General features: G+C 37.3%; 1 protein-coding gene and 1 long non-coding RNA gene across 2 annotated transcripts in view; one reads left to right on the top strand and one right to left on the bottom strand.

Annotated features, from left to right (window-relative positions):
* LOC128250359 (uncharacterized) overlaps positions 1 to 25132 on the bottom strand; it is a 125590-nt gene that overhangs the window by 15142 nt on the left and 85316 nt on the right. The window lies entirely within an intron of this gene.
* LOC106877545 (histone PARylation factor 1) lies at positions 6960 to 13358 on the top strand. The gene is made up of 7 exons (XM_014926473.2): positions 6960 to 7162; positions 8813 to 8999; positions 9513 to 9662; positions 10083 to 10284; positions 10389 to 10487; positions 11368 to 11609; positions 11987 to 13358. Exons 1-7 carry the CDS (start codon positions 7001 to 7003, stop codon positions 12298 to 12300), a joined length of 1356 nt encoding a protein of 451 aa, XP_014781959.1. The 5' UTR covers positions 6960 to 7000; the 3' UTR covers positions 12301 to 13358.

Raw genomic sequence — 25132 nt, 5'->3', positions numbered from 1 at the left:
ATATATATATGTATATGTATATATGTTTCTTTGTTTGAATTCTTATTTGTTTGTAACTTTTAAGTGATAAACAGCATTAGAAATAACCTTGATTTTTGTTATTGTTGTTAACGATGATGTGATTATCTTGTCTTTAACGAGGTTGTGTTGTTCCTATGCAAAATTTAGGTTTTAAGACCCTACCTGGACCCTATTTTTTTGAATGCTACATGTGGGTTTTAAACAGTGATTCAAAGAAGCTACAAAAGTGTTTCAAACAGAAAGTTAGTTTGTTAACATTGGGATTGTTTAGCCCCTGGTCAGACGTGCCTGAGAAAAGCCCATGATCAGAGGCAGTGCTACTGTGACCACCCTGTGTTTTTATTCAGTGCATTAGTGTATCTAGGACTACACTATTGTGTCTTCTTATGAAGATGCTAGGGTGTCATGGTGGGAAGGATTTGGTTGCTATTTCTAGGAAGTTGAGCCTTCCTTTGTGGCTCATTGTTATTGCTGGGTTTTTTGTTGTTGTTGTTGACTGATGGTGGTGGTGGTGGTGGTTGTAGTAATGTTGTTTTTATTAAGTCATTATTAGTATTGTGAATCAATATTTTCTTGTAGGCCACAGAGTGATGAGATTCCTATGCATAATCCTGCATAATTTATTGTATGACCTCTGCATAACTACATAATTACATCTGAACTCCCATTAACTTCTATGTGATCACTTTGTAACTTATCACCTCTACTTTGCATAATTTATGTGTCACCTTTCTCCCTTTTTTATTATGTTTCTCTTCAAACACACTGCCTTTGTGTCACTTAATTTGTACAAAAATGCAAAATTTAATCAAATGACTTTTGTCATTAATTCACCTGATGTTCTGAACATATATTAACATGAAATTTTGATGGAAGTTGTTAATTCAGATTGCTTTAAAACATGAAAGTTTGTATTAAAGAACCAGGGGCAGGTTGGTATCAAAAGAATTAAGCCTGAGTTATGACTTCTACACAGCTTAAGTTTCATCTCTTATTTGGAAACCCTGGGTAAATTATATGTGATTCATCTCCATAAGTTATTTGTAACTCCTTTGCATAAATTATTCGTGACTCCTCTGCATAAATTATTCGTGACTCCTTTGCATAAATTATTCGTGACTCCTCTGCATAAATTATTCGTGACTTTTATCTGACTTTATAGTGCAAGACTTCATCACTGCAGATTGATTTATTCCACTTTGTGAACTTTTTTGTACTTTGCTGGTGCAGACCCTTACCAATTTCCTAGGGTTTCAGTGTTTCAATTTTATTGTGTCAGGGGCTGATAAAAAACAAATACAATAAAATAAGAAAGAAAACTGGTATCATTGAAGAATTGAAGCAAAATGCCTTGTGGTACTTAGTTATGGACTTTTACATTCTGAGTTCAAATTCCATCAAGGCCAGTTTAGCCTTTAATTCTGGCAGGGTAAATGAAATAAAGGACCAATCAAGTACTGGAAGGTCATTTTCATCACCATTCAGTGTCCGTTTTCCTTGCTGGCATGGGTTTGACAGTTTGACAGGCGTTGGCGAGCCAGAGAAGAGTAGCAAGCTGTTGTTGTCTGCTTTGGCATAGTTTCTAAGCTTAGATGCCTTTCCTAATGCTGCCAATCACTACAGAATGTCCCAGGTGCTTTATATGAGGCACTGGCACCCATGAAATCACAAAGGAACTCACAAGGCAAGGCCCCTCCCAATTGAGAGGGGTGGCTTTATACCGGGCATGAGAGGTTCTAATCTGATGAAGGGCCAGGAGGAACAGGTGTCTTGCTGTAGGAGAGATACATGGCTACTCCAGTTACAGAAGAGAGAAGATGCTGGTGAGGACATCTTCCAAGTTAGAAAAAGGTGAATAAAAGAAGAAGAAATGCAAAAGAAAAAAGCTCAAGAATTAATTTAAACGTTTAGCATTGAGATTATTTTGTCAAATGTAGGTATCACACAGCTAATATTACACTTATCAATTTCTTTTAAGATGTAACGAAAATTTGGCTTCTACTTCCAGCAAGTCAAGAGACCATGTTGAGGCTCAATGTGAATGTGCAATTCAAATTTATGCAAATGAAAGAGCACAAATGGAATGAGAAACATGCTCATGAGTATTAACAGGTGTTTTATACACTAGAGGTCTGACTCTGCTCGTTTGTGCTTACAAAGCTTATGGATGAAGAAGCAGTGGAGAGAACAAGTTGGTTATGAATAAGAGATTAATTACAGCAATAGTGGACCTTCTTATTAGATCTGGATTTTGAAAAAAAAACAACAACATCGAAACCCTTGAACTTCATAGAAAAGATTACACAAAACATGGAAAGATGTGGAAGCTTGTAGATGATGGTTTTGTAAAAGAAAAACCCACTTAAAAAGAGATCTTTTCTTTTAGTAAATGTCAAAAATCACAAAACATTGGATAAAATACATTTTAGTTGCTGTTGTCGTTGAACAGTCCTGGTCAAGCAGACCTTTGATCAAAGACATTCCAACCATGAACATCAAGTCCATTTCCTCTATACAAAGAACCCAGAAGAAAATTTGACTACTATTTCTTGCTGGTCAAATGACCACATAGTTTTCTCATTAGCTCATACATTTTGTGGTATTTTAAACATGCGTTTTTACAATCTGAGTTCAAATCCCAATGAAGTCCATCTTATCCTTTCATACTTGAAGGTAATAAAATGAGTACTGGTGGTTGATGTAATTACTTATATATTCTGAAAGCATTGCTCCAGCATGGTCACAGTTCAATGACTGAAGTTCAATAAAAAATCAGTGATTCACAAGTTGTCAATTGCATTGTCTCTATCCTCTTGCCTTACACAGAAAAAATTATTATTATTATTATTATTATTATTAAGGCAGTGAGCTGGCAGAATCACGACCACGCCCAGCTGCATTTCACCTGTCTTTCTGAGTTCAAATTCTGCCAGAGTTGATTTTATCTTTCATCCTTTTGGAGTTCATAAATTAAGTGCTAGTGATGCAGTTGATTTAATCAACTAGTGCCCCTCCCCACAAATTTCAGGCCTTGTGCCTATAGTAGAAAGAATTATTACTATTACTAGCTTGGCAGAGTTGTTAAACATCAGATAGAATATTTTATGGTATTTAGCAATGATTCTGTGGATTGTGAGTTCAAATCCTGTCAATGATATCAACTAACTTCCTCCTATAAATTTCAAACTTTTTGTCTAAATTAAAAACAATTATTATTGTTATTATTATTGTTATTATTATTATTATTATTATTATTATTGTCATGGTTTGAAAAATGCATCAAGAGTTTCCTTTTTCAAAACAAGAATTTGGAGAGACAACTTGGAAAAGATGCCTGGAAGTGTTCAGGCTAAACGAGGGTGTTAACAATGGGAAACATGCAGAGGCATTCACAGTTAACGAGGAATGATCAAGGTTAATGAGAATGTGTCAGGTTAATAAAAATGTTCAGCGTCAACAAATATATTTATGATGAGCAAAAATATTTCATGGAAGAATACACTAACAATGTTTACAGATCCTAAAATTGCTATTTTCTAGAATGTGCCTATGTTTACCTTGGAGGTAGCTTGTTAACGTCCCTAGAGAAATAGTTGAGTATCACTTCAATTAGAAAAATCACTATTTTTAAATCTCAGAACGTGAGATATTCAGCAACAGTACTTTGGAGTAAAGATTGTTTGCCAACATAACATGGCAATCCTGGTTTAGGACGAATGTTGCTGTAATTTAACCCCAGGAGACATCATCTCCAGACCAGGACTGCCATGTTATGTTGGCAAACACGCTTTACTCTCTCTCTCTCTTTCTTTCTTTAGTAAAATATATTTCATACCAGCAATAACTGAATGGAATTGTGTCATTCATTGATCAAGCTCTTCACTGCATTTTATAATTGGATTTCGGAATTGTCTCCCTTGCCCCTTTTTTTTTATACACAACTTTGTCATTAACAATTAATGATTGTTTTTGCTCTTCATTACGGGTGTAATTATAATTAAGTCAAAATTCTTTTCCATGGCTCATCATATTAAGTATTTTAGCTCCCATTTATATATATATAGTAGTAGTAGTAGTAGTAGGTCTCTATTGGTCTTGAGAGGCCAAAGTTAAGAGTGTGGTCATTTGTATTATTATTATTATTTGTAGTAGTAGTCTGAGAATCAAGGATTTACTAATTCAGACTGAGTTTAGTTATAAGCTTTTTGTATGAAGAGAAAAAATGTATTTTCCTTGTTAATTTTATACTGTAAATGATGACGTGTCATATTTTTGTGTTTCAAATATTGAAAAATTTTTAATAAAATAATGAACATGGGGAAAGAAGTTTTTTTGTTTTTTTACAAAAAAATATAGATTTTTTTTCTTTGGGCATTTGTCTGTTATGACGGTAGCAGGAAGACTAGAAGAACTGCAGGAACAATGCACAAACTGATGAAGTCTAATATTTGGTCGTGTTCTGGTTTTACGTTCTAGGTTCAAATCCACTGGGTAGAACTTTGCTTTCAACCCTTAGGGGTACCAAATGAAATAAAGTACAAATCGAGTTGGCAGGAAGAGTAGAGGAGCAGACCTAGATCGATCTCCCTAGTTTCTCTTGTCTTCCCATTTCAAGGGTTTGACTCAGTGGTTAAACGGTTTGCTTTGGAACTACATAGCATCAGGTTCAATCTCGGGTGTGGCACTTTAAACAAGTGTCTTTCACCAAAACTTCAGATTAATCAAAATCTGGTTGACAGAAACTGTGAAGAATCCTCACTGAAGGGATTACTAATCCTGTTTTGAGGTTGTTGGGGTTTAATTTGTTATCCAGTTTAATAATCACCATCACTTGGTCACTCTGAAAGTGTTTAGCAATGTCCACTTTGCTGGAAGTTTTGGGGCCAGGTGTCCAGTTTGAGGAGAATTCCTGCCTAGCAGTCCCTGAAAAGGGTCAGAGATGCTACATTTCCTCCTTTAACTAAGCTATTCAAATAATAAAGGCTCAGTTTTTCCTTTCATCTCCTCAGATGTGACAAAATGGCTAAAAGTATGAAAATTATATTTCTCGTTGATAAACATCAATTGTCCTTTTGTCAAGAAAAGATATTACTCTATGTACCAGAGGAGGGTGGTCAGCTGGCAGAATCGTTAGCACACCAGACAGAACGCTGAGTGGCATTTCATACGTCTTTACATTCTAAGTTCTGATTCCACTGAGGTCAACTTTGCCTTTCATCCTTTTAGGGATGATAAAATAAGTACCAGTTGCAAACTGGGGTCGATATAATCGACTTACCCCACCCCACTGGAAATTGCTGGCCTTGTGCCAAAATTTGAACCTAATATTTTATGTAACACTTTCTTTTCTTTTGGTAACAAGTGTTAAAAATATGTCCCTCACTATCAAATTCTTTGTAATAATAATAATGATAATAATAATAATGCTGTTAATATTTGTAGTAAAACTATGTAAACCATGAATGTGATTTATACTTATTAAACTATTGTCTATCAAATATTTGGTGTTTTTGTTTCATTAATAAAAGGTGGCCAATTGGTGGAGTTGTTAGCCTGTCAAATAGACTGCAATATTCACTTCAACCTTCTGCACTCTGTGTTCAAACCTCACCAAAATCTACCTTGCCTTTCATCCTTTCTGGGTCGATAAAATAAAGTACCAATCGAGTACTGGGATCAATCATCCTCTCTCTCTCTCTCTCAGAATCAGCAGTACTGGCAGCTCCCTTTTCCTCCTTGTCTTAAAGCATGGGCCCACTGGCCAGTTGTGTGAGCATCTCATAAGTCTAAAGATCCCAAGGCTAATATGAGGACATTGCTTTGCCTGAATAAATGAGATTTGACAGAGAAATCTGAATGCTAAACGGTTGACCTGAGCACTGTAGACAATAATTTCATTATTATTATTATTATTATTATTATTATATTATCTGTCTTCACACAATATTTATTGCTATTGTGATGGTTTAGCCCTATCTTGGCCCTTAGTAAGGAGATGTATGAATAAAGGCTTCCCAGCCATGACCATTTCATCTTATTTTTTCATACAGGGTGTATACTAGCACTACATTACTCAATAAGTCCCCCATTTCTTTTTTCTAAGCAGTATAATGTAGTTTGAGGGATATTTGGCTGCTATTTCTAACAGGCTAAAAGGCAATGTAGAAGTTTACCATGGTTATTTCAAGCAGCCGAAGGAAGATGTAAGAGTGAAATTCAATAACAGCTCACTTGGAAGAGTGATAGAAGGAGGAGAAGAGAAAGATAGAGGGGAGAGAACATGGTTGTCTGAGTCAATAAGATAACAGACATCTAATTAAAAAGGTTCTGCAATTTTCCCATCCCTGGAAGGACTTAACCAGCTTGACTCAGCTCGCAGGAAATGTTCCCAGGTTGCTTGTAATTTAATGCTGTAAACCAGGGTATCAAGAAGTCTGCTTCCTAACTATGTGATGTTAAGTTCAGTCCCACTGTGTGGCACCTTGGGCAAGTGTCTTCTACTATGGCCCCAGACCAACCAAATTAGTATGCAGGTAATTATGTAGAGAATGAGTCTGATCTTGGCAGCATGATGACAACTTTGGACATGTTTCAGTCCTATTAGACCTTTTCAGCGAAGTAGTGGTTGCCTGTACTGCCAGACAAAAATGACTCGAGAGATATATGCCGATTTAAAAGTAGAAAATGAGAAGGGCCCAAAATGAAATGATAGCTTGAATTACAGAAGGAAAAGATTTTCCTTTCCAAAGTGTCAAGAATTGCTTTACGACTAAGGATGACCTCTCATACCAGTCAACTTGGGAGTAGTGGAGAGGTGTGTGCGAGTCCCAAAGCTTCTCAGGTGAGGATGCAATTATAAAAGACGAAAGCTACGGTTAGCAATTAAGAGGTTCCGGTCGCTTTACTGGCCCGAAACATTGCTTCTTGTTGAAAGAGCAACGAACTCTCCGTTCTAGGAGATAAATTTCTTAGTTTAAACATGGCAGCTGTAAATCCCGTCACCGTTGTCACGGCGAATAAAGATAAACGACCAATGTGTAAATATGGTGAGAAATGTTATAGGAAGAATCCGAATCACTTGCGGGAATACCGCCACCCAAATAAACCTGAAAGTGAAGAGCAGCAGAGCCAGGATGACCAGGTCAGTTTGACATATTCATCTATTGTCTCAGCACGTGTAATAATATTGTAAACAACTCGAGTTTCCCGCCAAATGTCACCCCCTTTTTATTTATTCATCCTACAAATTTCTCTTCAGAATCGTTTCACATATGTTAGAATATTCCTTGCCAAACAGATAAACGACACGTATTTTCTGTTATCCTTCTAATTTCTGACACTTCCTGCCTACGCAGCTCGAGCTGCTTGAAATAACAGCCAGACTTCTTTTATTACCTTACTATAGTCTTTTACAAAGGAAAGATATATTAGATAATGCAGTCGCTGATATATTGGTTGCATTTTTATTGTAATACCTGCTAGAATATATTTATGGCGCGTGAAAAATTCTCAGTATCACTTTTCAAGTTTTTATTTATTTTTGAAACCATAGAAACGGCAACATGTTCTTATATGAAAAAGGGGTTTATTAAAAGGGATCCAATGACTGTTTGGGTTATTTTATTTGAAAATGTAAAACAAAAGGTTAATGTTTACAGATTTAAAAAGAACAAGATGAAACTTTGATGTTCCATGAAAACATGTTTAGGTATTTTGTTGCGTATAACAAAGAAATCTTAACAAGCAAACTAAAAGTATTTCACTGCCCGCTAAAATATAGCTTCGCCAAAATTTCTTTCTTGATGGATTTGTGGCACATAGGTAGATCATTGCATCTCTAGAAATCCTTCCATCGAAATAAACTAACCACGTCTCTTTTAAAACACTGCATCTCTCAAAAATTCCGTTTCCCGAAATTCCCCAATCTACTCCTAATGTATTTCCTCTTTATGACTTTTGCTGTTCAATCTTCTCCCTTTTGGGGTTATATTTCTATTACGAATGCACGTTTGGTTATCATTGCCCCCTTTTTTTACATATTGCTGTTTTCTATTCCCCACCCCACCACCCGCAAATTTTTTTTTTACCTTTTTCCGACTGGTTGTAGTGCACCAGAGCACTATGCAAAAAGTTTATTATTATTGGTGCGACGAACAAAATGAGTAGTCTCTGATTCCTCGTAACTGTCTCCCTACCTATTTGAAACCATTACCTTGCAAGTATTGCATCATCCTCAGAAATAAAAATTGGTCACCATTGTTGTTGGAATTGAAAGAGTTTGAAGCAGAGGTGATAGGTACCTTTTTTTTTTTTCTCCAAGAATTTTTTTCTCAAATTTGACCCGATTGTAATTGAGATTGCTAATAAAAAGTATCTAAATAATTTTGGGTGTTTAACAATCAATATTCTTTTCTGTGTTGCATTCCGAGTCAATTTTTGTCATACTAACGTCTATTTTGTTAATTAGTCGAGTTTCTGTATGCCATTTTAACATGAGCCTCATTCATTTGACCGAGATATTTAAAAACAAAATTCCTTATCTTTCCGATGTCTATGGATGGATATTAATGTGTATGAGTCTTTTTCCAAATATAATTCTGGAGAATTGAAGAGGTAAATTTACCTAATCTTGTCTTACTCATTTTGATATCAGAAGCAGGTAGTTCTGTTGATTGGCTATCAGCTGGAACCTGTGTCTTCGTAACTGATAGCGTCCCAGTTATATATGTTATGTATATGTATGTATGTGTGTGTATATATATATAAATGCAAACTTTCTTCTATTGCAAAGGATAATACAGAGCCTTTTTCTAAAAAGCCCAAATTAGATCCACATAAAACGGGGTCTACATCATCTGATGATGACACTGATGTATTAAGGGAGACTGAAAAGACAAGTGATGATGCAAAGCTGCAGGATGAGAGCCTCCCTGGAACATCAGGGGAATCTAGCAAACCCGTGGATAAAGGAAGCCAAGGTGAGCATTATATTTTCCTAATATCTTGTATAAAGACAATCATTAACACACTGGGCAAAAAGGACCAGGTGGTTACTGGGTGTCGATGTAACCAACTCCTTTTCTTGAAATTGCTGGTCCTCTGCCAAATTGTGTTGTATACATCTGTCGATCCCATAGATATACATTATTTTAAAAAAGACTTCGGGTTTAGTCCAATCGCACGGCAACTTGAGCAAGGAATCCCACTGTGTGTGGGGGTGTGATTGTGTTTCCTGATCTCAACATCATACGATAGTTGTAAATGAGTGTCACTGTCATACAAGTGGTGTCTTTCATTTCTTCCGTGTCTGGCCATCAACGATAAATGTTACTTTCCTTTGAAACAGATGAGTGTTGCTGACAGGAAGGGCATTTGGTCGCAGGGGATCTGCTTCAGCAAGGAAAGGCGGATATCAAAAAGGGTTTCTTTTTTTTTTTTTTTTAATCACATTTCGTTTTACAAAGACTTTTTATCTTTTTAATCCTTTTCAGATAAATGTGAAGAAGAGTTAACTTTAACGCCTCCACCTTCCCCTGAAGACATCAAGGAAAACATTCGTGAGAAATTCTTATTTGACATGCCAGACGATTTTTATGAACTCTGGAAGTTCTGTGAAGCAACTAATCCAGAAAATCCCACCAGTAAGATCTGTTGTATTTTTTTTTGTTATTTATTCTTTGTGTTGTTGTTGAACCACAGGTCAACTAGACAAACTTTTGATGTTCCAGCCATGACCATCCTGTTTCTTTTTTTTGCTCCACTTTGAATCTATCCAGGATTGTTACTTTGTGTCTTTGTTTCTTAAAAACTAAACAGCATTATTTGAGGTAGACTCAGCTGCTGTTTCTAGCAGGTCACATGACTGTAGAATGTTCCTTGTTGGCTTAACAGACAAATAGACTGTCGTTGTTTAACCCTTCCTGTGACCAACCACTGTACAGAGTGTCCAGTGTGCATTTTCCAGCCTTCACATAGCCTCTACATTCATCATCCATGTCTTGCTATCATTATGTATCTTTTGTTCAGTTAATTTTAATTTTAAGAAATTTTTCTTTTTCCAGATTGCTTCAGTAATGTTCTTGGGTTCCAGTTAGTTGGACCTTTTGATATTTTGGCTGGTAAACACAAGCAATTAAATGGCAAAAACAGCAAGGGTCGTTACCCTAACTACCTCATTCACTGGCGCTATTACCTGGACCCTCCAGAGTTCCAGACAGTAATTCGTGGCGATGACACAACTCAATTCCATTTAGGTTATTTCAGGTAAGAAAATTTTAATCATTTTCTTTCCATGTTTCCGTGGAAATAAACTGCCTTTTTGAGAAGCACCCTCCCTTTTGAATTTATGGTTTTCTTGTGAATTACAGAGATGTCCCGACAGAGGCACCAGTCTTTGTTGCTGCTAATTCTGCCAAAGAAAGTCCTGCCATCATTCCACGTGGTGAAAACCTTTTTGCAGCTCTCAGGTAACACAGCATTGTCATAGTTTTATATTACTGTGTTCTGTCTTTACTCTTTTACATGTTTTGGCCTTAAGGCTGTGGCCATGCTGGGGCACTGCCAGTGAAATATGTGACCAGCAAGCCTCTACAGAGGATCGAACCCTGTACCTCTCAAATTCTAGCTGAATGCCATGTACTATTAAACTAAGATACCCCTTTATAACATACTGCACATTAGACTTGTCACTAGAATTGGTAGAGTGTTGGACAAAATTTATTGTGCTATTTAATAGCAAGCTCTCTATGTTGTGAAGTTCTCCCTTCTGGGATCAGTAAAATTAAGGACCAGTGAAGTACGAGGGTCCACATAAAGTAATCTAGCTGGGGCAAGAATTACTAGAAGACCAACATTTCCTTGTGCTAAACCATTTCGCATCAAGTGCTAGGGTTGATCTATGTTTGTATAATGTAACCTGTGACTGGTATTGTAAGTGGACATTTCCTCATGAACTGTTGGCTTTTCTTGATTTTGTTTCCAACCAGTTCCAGCCTAGATAAACCCTGATTGATCAGATCTACACTCATTAAAGTTTCTCAGAGATAGGATAACCTACTTCTTTGTATCCCATGTTAAAGTTGTTTCAGTGTGATTTGAGAGGGAGCAACTTGGTTGCTATTTTTAGCATTTCAAGTAGACACATAGAGGTTTCGGAGTAGATGAGAAAATTGTGTGTGTGCATGTGTATGTATGTATGTATTTATGTGTGTGTGTGTGTGTGTGTATACATGTGTATGTATGTATATATGTGTGTGTGTGTGTTTGTATATATATTTTTTCATAATGAAATGTTTTGCTGAAGTTAGGACAAATAATTCCATTTTGGTATTTTTCTTCCCATTCCAGTTTCTATTTGGCTGAAAGCATTAAATCAAAGAAACTTGCCAAACCAAAGCAATCTGCTGCCATTCAACTCCAATCAGATTTAACTGAATGGGCAAAAAAGCTTGACTTCAATCTGGAGTTGAAAACCAAATCGATGAAGGAACGAGACAAGAAAACAGTATGCAAAGGTTTCCATGGTGCTGGAATTGTGGTCAAGTTAGACAAGAATGAAGTTGGTTACCGTCCAATACCAGAAACTCCAGGTAGATCTTGCTTAAAAACTTCTCTTTTGTTCTTTTTTTTTTTAACTATTTGTATCATTGAAGGTGACTTTCATATTTATAGTATGAAGACTGACTCTCTCTCTCTCTCTCTCTGACTAAACTCCCCGTCTCCCAGTACACAGCAGCCACACAACAAGTAGACACTCTCAGTTGTTTTGGAATATGTCTTCAGAATCCTCCTCTGACTCCACAGGAACTGTAGTGACTCTCAAATAAAAAGTATGATTGTGTAGAAGTTGTTGATGTTTGACTCCTGTAGAGGAACATCATAAAAATATATCTTTACATATGTTTATTTTGATCCTTGCCACATCCTTCAACTTACAGATGTTTATTTCCTTTTTTTCTTCTTCCAGCTGCTTTGAAGAGAATGTTCCAGAAGATTCTTGACAGTAAAACTGAAGAAGACAGAAACCAAAATTTTGAGCCATTACAAGAACTGATGACTTTGATTCAATTTGCAAATGATGAATGTGATTATGGTGAAGGCTTAGAGCTGGGAATCAACCTCTTTTGTTTTGGTGGTGACATCTTCAATTCCACCATCCAGTTTTTACTTCCTCTGGCTTACCAGTTACTACAACATCCTCAGTTTAGCCAAATCATCACAGAACATCTGAAGCACAGGAAAATGAGCGCCCTTCCTCGTGAACTAAACGAACTCAACTAATTGATATAAAAAAAAAAAAAAAAGAAACATTTTGCTAATGTCAAGTCGTTAGAAGACAAATCTATACAAATTATTTAGAAAAATTTGAAGAATTTGTGTGGTAAGATGATGGACCTAGCATCTTCGCAGGAAGAGAGAGAGGAAGAAAAACGTTTTCTTTTACTCTAACGAAGGGCTTTGCTCCAAACATCTGTCTTCTCATCTCCCCGTGGCAAATCAACTTATCCAAATTTTCAAACTTCATTAAATAATTTTTGCCAACACAGACAGACATTATTTTCTTCCTCCTCCTCGAGGTCTGGCTTTTATATATTGCTTTGAGCTGAATGGATGTTTTGTGGCTTAATCAAACTGATGAGATGTTTATAATGAAGGACAATGATTCGAAATGGCCCTCACATCTTCCTCCTCTTTATTTGAGCTGTCACTCTCAGAGCAGAGGTTATATGCATTTGATTCAAGCTTCCTAAACTAAGAACTTATTGCAATTCCTGTTAATTTATATTATTTCAAGGATACGTATCGTAACTGGGAATACTGATGGCATTATTGCAAAGTCCATGACTGTTTCTTGAACTCGTAGTTCTATATTCCATCCATTCTTGTGAACACAGCTTGGAAAGAGATCAGTTCCACCAAGCTTATTTTGTCCCCACTTAAACTACAAGAAGTCTTCAGTTGTTCCTTAAACATCTCTGGCTTGAGGCCCTCTGCGCCATTATATACAAGTATGGTGCAATAGGTGTGTATGTTATTCAGTTATTGATTCTGAAGCCATCAATTCAAATGTTGTCCATAAACATATCTTGTTTCTAAGTAAACTCACTGGACTCTATTTGTTCTTCTTTCACATTTGAAAGGAATCCAGTTGTAAACATTCAGTTTCTTTGAAAATTTTGTCATTTTTTAAGCACCTTTCATATTTTTTATCATCTCACATGTCATGGATCTCTTGATATTTTGTGAATCTTGGGTCTAGAAATAACATTTTTGACCAAATGTAGCATCACATCATACATTACGCTTTTGTCAATAAAATGTGAACTTTGTTAACGAAATGATTAGGAAGTAAACTTTATGCTTTCCAATTAAGATTTAAAATATATGAATGTACATTTTTTCTATCTTCTGTGTATTTTTTCTTTTTTTTTTCCAATTCTCTTAAACAATTCCATCCAATCTTTTCCACTCACTAGTTGTGGGTGTGGAGTCCTCGGGCAGCTCCTTTTTAAAGTCCCCATCATTATGCTTTCCAGCTGGATTCCCAACCACGGCCAACTGACCCTACAGATATTATCCAACCATCTCATTCTTGGTCTGCCACTGGTCTCACACTTGAAGAATCTGTCTTGCAGTTCTTTCCTGCTACATTCCTACCATATGCCCCCAATACTGGAACTGTGACCTCTTAATGGGGAGAAGTAGCAGCTCAACTGGAGGAACTCCCTGGTCTCTGATCTCTACACCCTTTCAGTATTACTTTTAATGACTCACATGACCAAAACATTGTCTTCGTGCGGAAACCGATTTACTTCCCGCTGAGGTGTCGCGTCTGAATTATAATGGTTGGGTTGTCTCCCCTACTTTGATCATTAACGCGATTTACTCTCTTCCCCGTCGCCCATCATCCTCGTTGTTTTAACGTTCACTTCTCTGTTCTTGGATGGAGTGAATGAAGTTTGAGGCAGACTTTCTACGGCTGGATGCCCTTCCTGTCGCCAACTCTTACCCGTTTCCTAGTAAGGAAATATTTCCTCCAGGGCCAGACCTGTTTCCACTGAATATTGTAAATAAATGACATTCATCATCATCATCGTCGTTTAACGTCCGCTTTCCATGCTGGCATGGGTTGGACGATTTGACTGAGGACTGGTGAGCCAGATGGCTACACCAGGCTCCAATCTGATCTGGCAGAGTTTCTACAACTGGATGCCCTTCCTAACGCCAACCATTCCAAGGGTGTAGCGGATGCTTTTACGTGCCACCGGCACGAGGGCTAGTCAGGCGGTACTGGCAACGGCCACGCTCAAAATGGTATATTTTACGTGCCACCTGCACAGGAGCCTGTCCAGCGGCACTGGCAACGATCTCGCTTGAAAGTCCTTACACAATTGAACCTGAAACCAGTGGTCAGAAAGTGAACTTTCTTTGCCACACAGTCATGTCCATATACATAATAGATTTTATTTTGGCTGAGTCAGTCTTTTGTGAGTCTTATTTTCACGGGTAAACCGTAGAGTAACAAGAGGGTGATTCAACTAAAAGGGAACATTATTCTCTATTGTGGTATCGAGTACTCTTTTTTTTCTCTTTTTTTGACAGTCAACACTAGACAGATACAACCCCCACACACACACATAAACACATACATATATTTGTTATATTACACCATTAATGTTGAAAATTTAGCTGCATTTAAGTGCAACTTTGCTGCATACATCTTTTCATGTAAACAAAACCTTCTTGTGTGTGTGTGTGTGTTTATATTTAATTTTATGTACTTTCCAATGAAGTCATTGATTGTGCAATATGATTGTAACACTCGTATATAATTTTACAATTTTTGGCATGTATTTCAGAATCAAAGATATTCATTGTGCAATATATAACACGCACGTATATATAATTTATAATTGTGTGTGTGTGTATATATATATGTATATATATGGCGCAATATTTTGATAATCAGCTGAGAATTGTGCAGAATCCCGGAAGTCATCAAGCCATCCGCGCGCTTTTCATTATCGTATTCACTTTGAACCGCTTACATCATAGTGTAAAAAGAATATGTCTAGGTCGCTCGATTAATTTTAGAATTCTTAGTTATTATCAGCCGAGCGTGGATTTACAAAATTGCTTTTGCGTTGGACAGAATGTATTTATTATTGGCTGTTCATGTTCTGGGTTCGGTTCGCTGTCTGCTTTTTATTTTCCGGTGACTCTGAAATAATTACCAGCGGAGTATTGATCGACCATGTGGCAGTATGCCGATGTTAGAAATATTTCTTATCAATATCTTTGTAGCAAGATGTAAGTGGGTGGCAAAATCGTTTAAACACGATATAAAACACTTTGCGATAGTACTTTTAGATCTTATCGTGTGAATTTCAATTTAATCCTGATATTTTAGCGATGTCACTTGCCCGCCGAGGTCGCCTTTACCTACGGCAGTATATTAACTAAACATAATTTAATTCGACTACAACATCCTTAGGTAATCTTATATTTACAGTTGTTCTTTAAATCGAAGACAATCCTGATCGAGCAGATCTATTATCAAAAATTATTCAAATTATGTAAAAAAAATATTAGATTATCTAAAGTACATCTACGACTGTGATCTTTCACTTTTTGTGAGACACTAACTACTGTGTGTGATTCGAGAGCATTGTGGCTGCTATTTCTAAAAGTTGGAGCGACCATGTAACATTTGCTAATGGTACACTTAGTCTTTCGTTTATTTTAACAGCATCACCTGCCTCTTGTTGCGAAGATGCTCTCTAAGTTTCTTAAACTTCCTTCCTCCCACTATTACAGTGTAGGAGGCCCTGCAAAGTGTTGTCTGCCTCCTACAATGAGTGTGTGTGTGTGTGTGTGTATATAGGACGCACCCATAAGTCAAACGGAACTGAGTCAAACGTTACAAAATACGTGCAACTCCTACTCAATATGTTGAGTGCCACTTTCGTTAGTCCATTCACTCCTCTACGCGCGCGCGCACACACACGTGCGTTTATGCATACACACATTTGTATACAATTACATAATATACATATGCGTATTATGTAACTATATATACGTGTGTGTGTGATAATTGCTTCATCTTGACAGATATATAAATGTATACATACATGTACACACATTTCATTATCAAAGCGATGGAAGGCAAAAACAGTTAATAGCCGAACTAAATGTCTCTATTCGGTCCCCCTATCCCTCCCCTTACTTTTCCCTACAGAATTTAATCCCTTCTTGCACGAGTAGACTTGTGGTCAAAGTTATCCCAAACGTGACCATCTGGGTTTTTTTTGGGGGGGGGGGGGTGCGCAATAATGTTCGCCGGAGTACCTCATAAGACGGTGTCGTTTGAGGAAGATTTCACTAGTACTTCTAGCAAGACAAGCGACCACAGTCTCTATTTGACGCACCTCAATTTTGTTTGGAATTTATTTGGGTTTCCAAAGTTGAGAATATAGGACGCAATCCCGAAGTACACACATTTTTGAGTGAAATAATGTGCTTTACTCCGCCTGCTTGATCCAAAATTCGAACCCACGACCCACTGATCGAGTGCCCAGTCACCCTAATCACTAGACAAATCACTTTCACTGCTTGAGCTACCATTTGCCCATGGCCAAAACCCTGACCTCTAGTTATATATATAAAGCATAAGCTGCGTTTCTCGGCCATTTTTCAAAAACATTGATCGTATCTTATAAGCTTAATAACTTAATAAAATACTATATTCAGTACGATGTTTGTCTATATAACACACACGCTCACACATATGTATGTGCGTGTGTCATGCATGCATACACACATACATAGAGCCTAAAGGTGAAAATTTTCTGAATATTAGAATCCCAGAATTCTGATGTATCATGTTTTATATTTATAAAATAAACAATAAAACGACGAATTAAGTCAGTTTAATTTACCTTGGGAGTGACCCCGAGTAACTAATGCCAGAAACCTTGAAAATTGTTGTACCGTACACCTATAATGGTCTCTGTCGGCCGTTATGTCATTTCAACTCGCGGCAATTACGTCATTTCCGTCAAGGTCCATTGATCTAGTTTACCCAGTGTATAGTTCAGGAGTTCCCAACCTGTGGTCCACAGACTCTTGGTGGTTCGCAAAGGTAGTACTGGGAGTCCGTGAACGTGTTAAGCTGACAGACCTTTCAATATCCTAAGGTCCGTGGGAAAACTCATTTAAATAAAAGGGGTCCTTGGTAGTGAAAAAGTTTGAAACCACTGGCATAGTTTTTTAATACATTAGAACACTCCTTTACTAATTTGTGTCTTTGTAGCTACATAAGGTTATATTTTTACCCTCTTTTAATCTTTTGTTCTCCGCGCTCATTAGCATTACAATACAATATTCGTTACACTCTTAGAATAACTCAGTACAGTAACTCTGAGTCACAACGTTTATGATTTTGTGACATATTCTCAACACGTTGTATATAATTTGGTATGGTAGATGAAAACTAGCTTCAATAGACGAGTCAAACTGAATTTAATCTTTTCACTGTCGCTTGCCCATTGTAATTATTTTTCTTACATGGCCTCGTCAAATGAGGAAGCGGATCTATTTCAAAACGGGGGCACCAGTATTTTCTTAACGAAACACTAACGAAACACTTTGAAACTTGGGACACTGGTAGAATGTGTCATATAAAACATCTTTTACTCTTAGTCTTCTTAACAAAAAAACGTACATCGCAAGTTATTCCATGTTAAAGTTGTCGTATTTCTGTAATTTCAACCAATCACTGACGTCTATTCAGCTGAATAGAGTTACTGCTGGGCGGTCATAAAAATGTTATTCCCTGTGACATATTTCATCCGGTTTAATCGTAATTTATACGCATATATTGTTTATATAATAAATTACGCTGTGCGTATCTATGTGTGTAACAATTTTAGAGTTCGGGTTAGTTTTAGGGTTAGGGTTACGGTTAACAGTCTAGTTAGGGTTAGGGTTAGGGGATTAATACGATATACACCGTTACAGCGCTAACTGTTTTCAACTGAATAGACGTCAGTGATTAGTAGAAATTATCGAAATAAATTCGAATACAAACATTTTTTTTCTGTTCTATAACACAAATTAGATAAGTATACGAAGTTTGAAAGTCTTTCGGTACCAAAAACACTACCTAAAACATAAATGAAAACTGGTGCCCCCGTTTTAAAATAGATCCGAGGAAGCTCAGCATTTTGAAGAGTTTAGAGGGTCTTTAAAACTAATGAAAAGAAAGAAGTTGCTGGTGACAAGGCCCGAAAGCTTGCACTAAAAGGTTTTCGGCTGAAAGGGGCCCAAAGACGTGTTTAATTGGTCAGTAGGTAAAGTCTATCACTGTTGGATAGACTGGCGAAAAACTCTCTCAGACCGCTATAGAAATTAACATAATGTGCTAACTCATCAAATTCAGTTACATGAAATAGATGGGTTTTGAGATTTAAATTTGGTAATTTTTTAAGATTTTAATTCTTGTGTATAAGGGGCCTACCGAACTCGAAGTGCCCCGGGCCTTCCATGGTTTAAATCCGGTCCTGATTATGCAGTCTGTGGATTTCTACACGATGTTTTGTAGGGTGTCAGTTTACTAAATATTGTAAGAAGAATTATTCGTTAGAAAAAGTAAAACTATTCGTAATTTCTAGGCTTATGTAAATTTTCGATTCTTTTATTTATATGGAAAGTTATTCAAAATTGGTCATGACATTCTGCGTGACATTAAATATATAAATTACGCAATCGGCATTGCATTCCTACTTTGAGTCGTTTTATTTATTTATTTTTATTTTCTGCAGTAGTTTAAATACATGTTAGTTGTAATATATGCTATAATATATAATAGTTTAAATATATGATAGCTGTAATATGCTATAATATATGATAGTTGTTAATTTATTATATATATACACACGTATATATAAGGAACAGCTTTTCATTCCGGCATATTATCGGTTTCAGATTTTGGCACAAGGCCAGAGAGTTCGGGAAGGGAAAAGTCTATTACCTCGACTGCAACTTATTTTATCGACTCCGAAGGAATGACAGGTAAAGTCGATCTTGCCTGGATTTGAACACAGAACGTAAACACGGACGAAATACCGCTAAGTATTTTTGCCCGGCGTGCTAACAATTTCTGCCAGCTCACTGCCCTAGTCCGGCATAATATTGAAAAACACTACGATGTTCTAATTTAACAATTGTTATTAAAGTATATCAGAGCCTTTAAGTTCGTTTTTGGAACAATAAAGTTGCTCTAAATCATCTTTATCAACAATTCCCGACTGTCTCAGTCACATCTTCAGGATGAGGAATTGCTAGCGTCTGTAACTTCTGTAGTAAAGTAGCAGACGTTTGTATAACATGCGGCGTAAAAGCTTCCCATATTTTTCACGGCCAGTCAAGTTAAGCAGGTGATAATGGTGTCTTCATGTCACTAAGCCTTTTCCATTGTCTTTTTCTTGTTTGTTTGTTTTTTTTAATCAATATGGTTTGGACAGGAGCACACGGTGCATTTGTTGGTAAAATGTTTGTCACCCTGTCAAATGAGCGAGTCTTCTTTGCCGTACTCTGTATAAAGCTATCCTAAATAAGTCATGACGCTTCTGTGACGAATATATAAAAACACGATGACAACTATTAAAATGTTGATATAAACTTCATATGTCGAGTCGTTTTGTTTTGGTTTTCTTTCTTTATTTTGGAGTTTAAACATATAATACTTGCTAATTTTTAAAGTTAGGCGATAATAAAGTTTAATACCTTTGTTTAGATTATTGATAACTTTTATAATGCATGTTGCACACTATTTCAGTTTCTCCCATATACTTTATTTCATTGATCCCAAAAAGATAAAAGGTAAAGTTGACCTCGGCGGAATTTGAACTCAGAGACAGACGAAATTCCGGTGAGCATTTTGCCTGGCGTGCTAACGATTACACCAACTCGCTACCTTGTTTATTATTTATTATATTAAAGGTGGTGAACCGGCAGAATCGTTTAGAAAAAATACAAGAGAAAGAAGACGTCCATGGACCCTATTATTGGAGCAACAGGATACATAGCGATCCGTCTGGAGCAAAGTATCGCTGAATATGAATTCCTGGGGAGAGAATGCAAATCCTTAATTCATACGGTACAAATGATCAGGATATCTGGGACTATAAAAATCTGCAAGAGATTAAGATTTAAAAGATGATGAATAAACAAGATACTTTCCTTCACAACCTTGCTGCCAAGCGGATGGCCGGTGAAAATTTATGAACGGGAAGCCTAAGGTAATCCCATAAACTGGCCTTCCCCATTTTTAATATATATATATATATATATATATAGCTGTGTGATGATTATGTAGCTTGTTTTGCAACCACGTGGTGTCAGGTGCTACGAACGCGGCACCGTGTGAGTGAATTTGGTTGACGGAAACATTGAACGCCGATATGTGTGCGTGTGTGTGTTTCTTTTCCACTACCACTTGTCAACCGATGTGGGTTTGTTGACGTCCTCATAGCCTTGTGGGTCGGCAAAAGAGACCCTTCGAGGTGATATCTCTGTATGGCTATAATAAGTTCAATGACTGAAACAAATAAGACAATATAAGTTCAAGATATGAAAAAGCGGGATGGTCACGCCTAGGACGCCTTTGATCATAAAAAGATTTGGTCTTTCAGAATTAAAAAAAAATCGGACACAAAACTGATTGAAACGTCTTTTAGCCTATGTGTGTAACGTGCAATGGAAACCTTGACCTCTTAAAGGAACAGCATAAATAAACTAGTTTTGTTTATTTCACTCAGGATTTGAAACTGAGTCACCTAAATTTTTTTTTTATACAACGACGGGAAAAGAGGAAATATATATGGCTATCTGATGTCGCTGTTTAGTCAAAGTCATTAAATATACTTTTTTCGAAGTAAACATGAAGGCACACACACACACACACACACTCACAGTGTCTGCAGTTATCGAGCGAAAAACTCTATCTTGATAAAAGAAGCATTCCCGTCTTTGAGTTCAGGCATAACATTCTTGACCCCATAACAACTTTATTAAGACGTAGGGCTACCCCCGACCAAGGATTGATCATGCGTTCCCCATATATACAGTCTTGGATAAAATCTTTTGCAAGTTGTCCCTCGATGCAGGTCTCCTCAGAGAGTCGGAAAGAACATCGCCAACCTTTCTGTCAGTTTGCTATCAGACGAAACGCAACGCTCTACGGACCGCCGATTCCACAGATGCGGTCCATTATGCATGTATAGACGTACGAATGTTTGTATGTATGTATGTATGTATGTATATACGTACGTACGAATGGATATGTGTATGTGTACCCGAATGCTTTGAACTAAACCTTCATCTGGGAGGTCGTTTCCTTTTTCCGTTCCTGGTTTATTTATTTATTTATTCTGATTATTTTCTGAATATTTCCCCCCCAATGCACACTATTTTTCCTATTAAGGTTACTTTGCACAACTTATTTTAATTTTGTCGCTGAGTCGAAAGACATTTTATGTAAATCTATATTTGTATGTTTTGTTTTCCTCGACCTCCTCCAAGCTCATCTTTATAATCTGCTTGGTCCGTTATTTATGTTTAGTCTAAAGATCGTATGCTTTTTTCTGTCATTGTCCTTGTCTAACTTTTTACTGTCCTGGTACGTTTGTTTAGAACCCAGAAGTTCACGCTGCTGACACTGCCAAATTAATATAAATATCGTCGGATAGTATCGAAATTGTAATGATATTTGGCTGATAACGGACGAGGGGGTGATTGAGCATGTCTGCGTCCGTAGTAATTTTTACCTGCTTTTCGCGTAAATTCCTTTGTCGTCTTTATTGCACCCTGATCTCTCTCTCTCTCTCTCTCGCTCTCTCTCTCTCTCTCTCTCTCTCTCTCTCTCTCTCTCTCTCTCTCACACACACACGCGCGCGTGTGAAATACATAATTTAGTTGCAATAACTTCAGATACGTTTTCAAAATTTAGCGCTCGTTTTTATGAAACTGGTCTGGCAACTCTGAAATTAAGTATGAAAATAATCACTGTTGTTAACATCCGGCAACACTGTTGTTGTTGTTGTTGTCTTGTAGGCCCGACCGACTCTCACAAACAGCCATCCTATGGCATGCAGGTAATTACCCAACCAATAAACGCGCCATATATCTGTTATTCAATGTCGCTCTACCGACCTGAAGTTTTAAAATCTATTATTTCACATTCAGCACGTCTTTAATTTGTCTTCAATTAGACAATAGAATGGTCAAGTAGGTGCCATTGTTTGGACTGCGCTGTGGTCAGGGCATCATCGATTGACATTAATCCAGCCATGGACATTATAAGGAAATAAAATGTACGAAATCAGAAATCGATGCAAAACGATGCACACGCGATGCCATCACCACAAGCGACAGATGTGTATTTAACGTGACTACGAGTAAATCGTGAATTTAAAGAAATAAATGCGTGGGTATAAGATTTTAAAAAAGGTGAATAGCATTGGATTTGGTCGGAGAGTGTTTCAGAGTAAGCTAAATGGAAACTGAACGCTTCATTGAACGATTTGAGTTTTGTTCTGACTGAATCAGTATATAGTCTAATGCATTCCACCCATGACCATACAGACTTAGTTTATCCAAAAACTGCATCTATTCAATATGTCCTTCCCTTTTCTCAAAGACAGTTGTGTGGGGGATTTGGCTGTTGTTTCTGGTATAGCAAGTTGTTTAGCCCCGGGTCGGCCCTGATCAGGTAGACTCATGAGCAAAGTCATTCCACTTACGTTTGTATCGTATCTTATATAGTTATGACAACAGGCTCCTATGTGTCCTTTCTTTTAAAAAAAACAGTGAAGCAGAATTGACTGATATTTCTAGCAAAGAGAGCGACCTCGTAGAGGCCCACTCGTCGGTTTGTTATTCAGGACTTCGTCTATTCTCAATTCAGACATGCCATTGATTGATTCAACTTTCCCAGCAGGCACTGCGCCAATCTCTCTCTGTAACAACAACAACAATCAGTTTATGGAGGAAACCAACAAAAGAGAGAAATCGGAGAGGAAGGAATATTAATTTTTTCTTTTTACTATAAACACAGCAATGTCAGTCGGACGGTGGCAAGTCGCCCACTCACTTATTGTTCCTCTTAATTGCGTCATTTCAAACCTCCTACGATGCGTCGCTCACCGCCGCAGTAAAATATAAAATAAACATAAACCTTAATAGTTTTCTCGCTTATATATTCCCAGGCCTGATGTTAGCTGTCTGCTTGAGAAGTTCGCTTACAAGCAATGTTGTTTCTAGTTCAATCCTGCTATGCGGCACCTAGCGCAAGTGTGTCATACAATAATCTCAAGTCTATCAAATTCCTTGTGAGTGAAATTCAGTAGAGGGGAAACTGTATAGAAGCCTGTTGAAGGCTTCGTTTCTGCTCTAAGGGTATGAGATTTCATCCGCTGCTCAGTTCAACAACACTGCCCGGGGCTTTGGCTGTTTTTCGGTGTTCAAAAGACCTACAGAACTACGGGTCCGCATCTAGCTTTTTCGTTGTTGACGTGTATGTAGTTTCAAAATGCCTTCTTTTACAACTATGAGATGTATTGTTAACTTCTAAAATACGAAATTTAGTCAAAAATGTTCAAAGTAAATCGTGTTCTGCGTGAGAAATTACACCAGTAAACGAAGTTTCAAACTGTTTAGTTAAAATCAAAAATCAATTAAAAAAATCTGTGAGCCAAACTGAACAGATCCGATATTTTCCCGCGTTTGTTTTCAATTTTTATTTGCCTATATATATATATATATATATATATATATATATATATATACGTGTGTGTGGGGGGTGCAAGCATGCAAATGTTTGTCCTTGTCTCTGTTTCTCCGTCCCCGCTTAAGAGCCCGGTAACTCTAAGTCCCCGTAAATAAGTGGTTCGGCAAAAGACGTTGATAGAGTAAGTCCTGAGGTCGATTTCTGCGATTCACCCAACAAATGCTGCTCCAGCAATATCGCAGCCCAGTGACTAGAAGTAAACGAGAAACCTTAATAATCCGTATTTAGATTAAATGTTTTTTATTATTTCAATAAAATAACTTGGTGAGGCGGAGGAGGAGGAGGAGGCGTGCCTATGACCTTAAAAACTGAGGGACATATGAATAAAAGGCGAGACGGGGACGACGGGGAGGTCTCCTTTGATCAATGGTCTGATCGATGAAGGTTGGCCCAGGAACAAAACAAGCAACAAGCATGCCAGTCCTTACAATCCCTAGACGTTTCTTTTTCTTCTTCTTTTTGTGAACTTAATGAGGGATTGGTTAGAAAGCCCCCTGCTGTGCTTCTGAATCAGTGCTTCAGATCTGCTAAGCTTGCTACTGATGACCATAAAGTCTAGTGAAATTTATAAATTCCATCGGTCAAAATTAAAACGACCAAGTAAACGAGGAGAATGGGAGCGTGAATGCTGAGAGACGGGGAAGGCAGGGAGGCGTATAACTGTAAGTGGATGCCTTCAGAGACGACTGAACTGAATGGAGTGATGACGTCATTGAATTATTAACCAATGAAAAGGTCGAGATTTTGTGCACGGCTTGAATGAAAAAATCTCCAAACAATTTGAGAAGAAACAGCACGAGTCGAAAAGAACACACGCACACATACACGCATACATACATGTGAGCATGTGTGTGTGTCTGTGTAAATGTATATAAATACATTATATATATATGTGTGTGTGTGTGTGTATTATATATCAGGTCATCCCATAAGTTCTGTCCGATTTTACCTTTTTAAAATTGAATGAAATTGAATAGTATTTTATCGACCTCGGAGAGATGAAATGCATAGTTGACCTCAAAATACCGTAAAGAATTTGTTGCGATAATCCAACGATTCTGCTAACCTTTGAAACGAGGAAAATAATGGTCACTTATTTAACCAGCAATCCCGAGGGGGTGGGGGAGATAAGTTCATACTGCATCTCTCAATACTTGGCTGTTTCTTTATTTAGAGATCTCGAATGGATGAAATGCAAAGTTAGTTTCGGCGGAATTTGAGCGCAAAACGTAGAGTCGGAAGAAACGTCGCTAAGCAATTTGT

Source organism: Octopus bimaculoides, chromosome 20 (assembly GCF_001194135.2).
Source record: "Octopus bimaculoides isolate UCB-OBI-ISO-001 chromosome 20, ASM119413v2, whole genome shotgun sequence".
Classification (NCBI taxonomy): Eukaryota; Metazoa; Mollusca; class Cephalopoda; order Octopoda; family Octopodidae; genus Octopus; species Octopus bimaculoides.
This window is presented reverse-complemented; position numbering and strand designations above follow the sequence as displayed.

Bases quoted from the DNA above. Each gene is read 5' to 3' on its own strand.
- LOC106877545 (XM_014926473.2), top strand. From the start codon at position 7,001: ATGGCAGCTGTAAATCCCGTCACCGTTGTCACGGCGAATAAAGATAAA. The intron at 7,163-8,812 runs GTCAGTTTGACA...TCTATTGCAAAG, and splicing joins AGCAGAGCCAGGATGACCAG to GATAATACAGAGCCTTTTTC. The intron at 10,488-11,367 runs GTAACACAGCAT...TTCCCATTCCAG, and splicing joins AACCTTTTTGCAGCTCTCAG to TTTCTATTTGGCTGAAAGCA.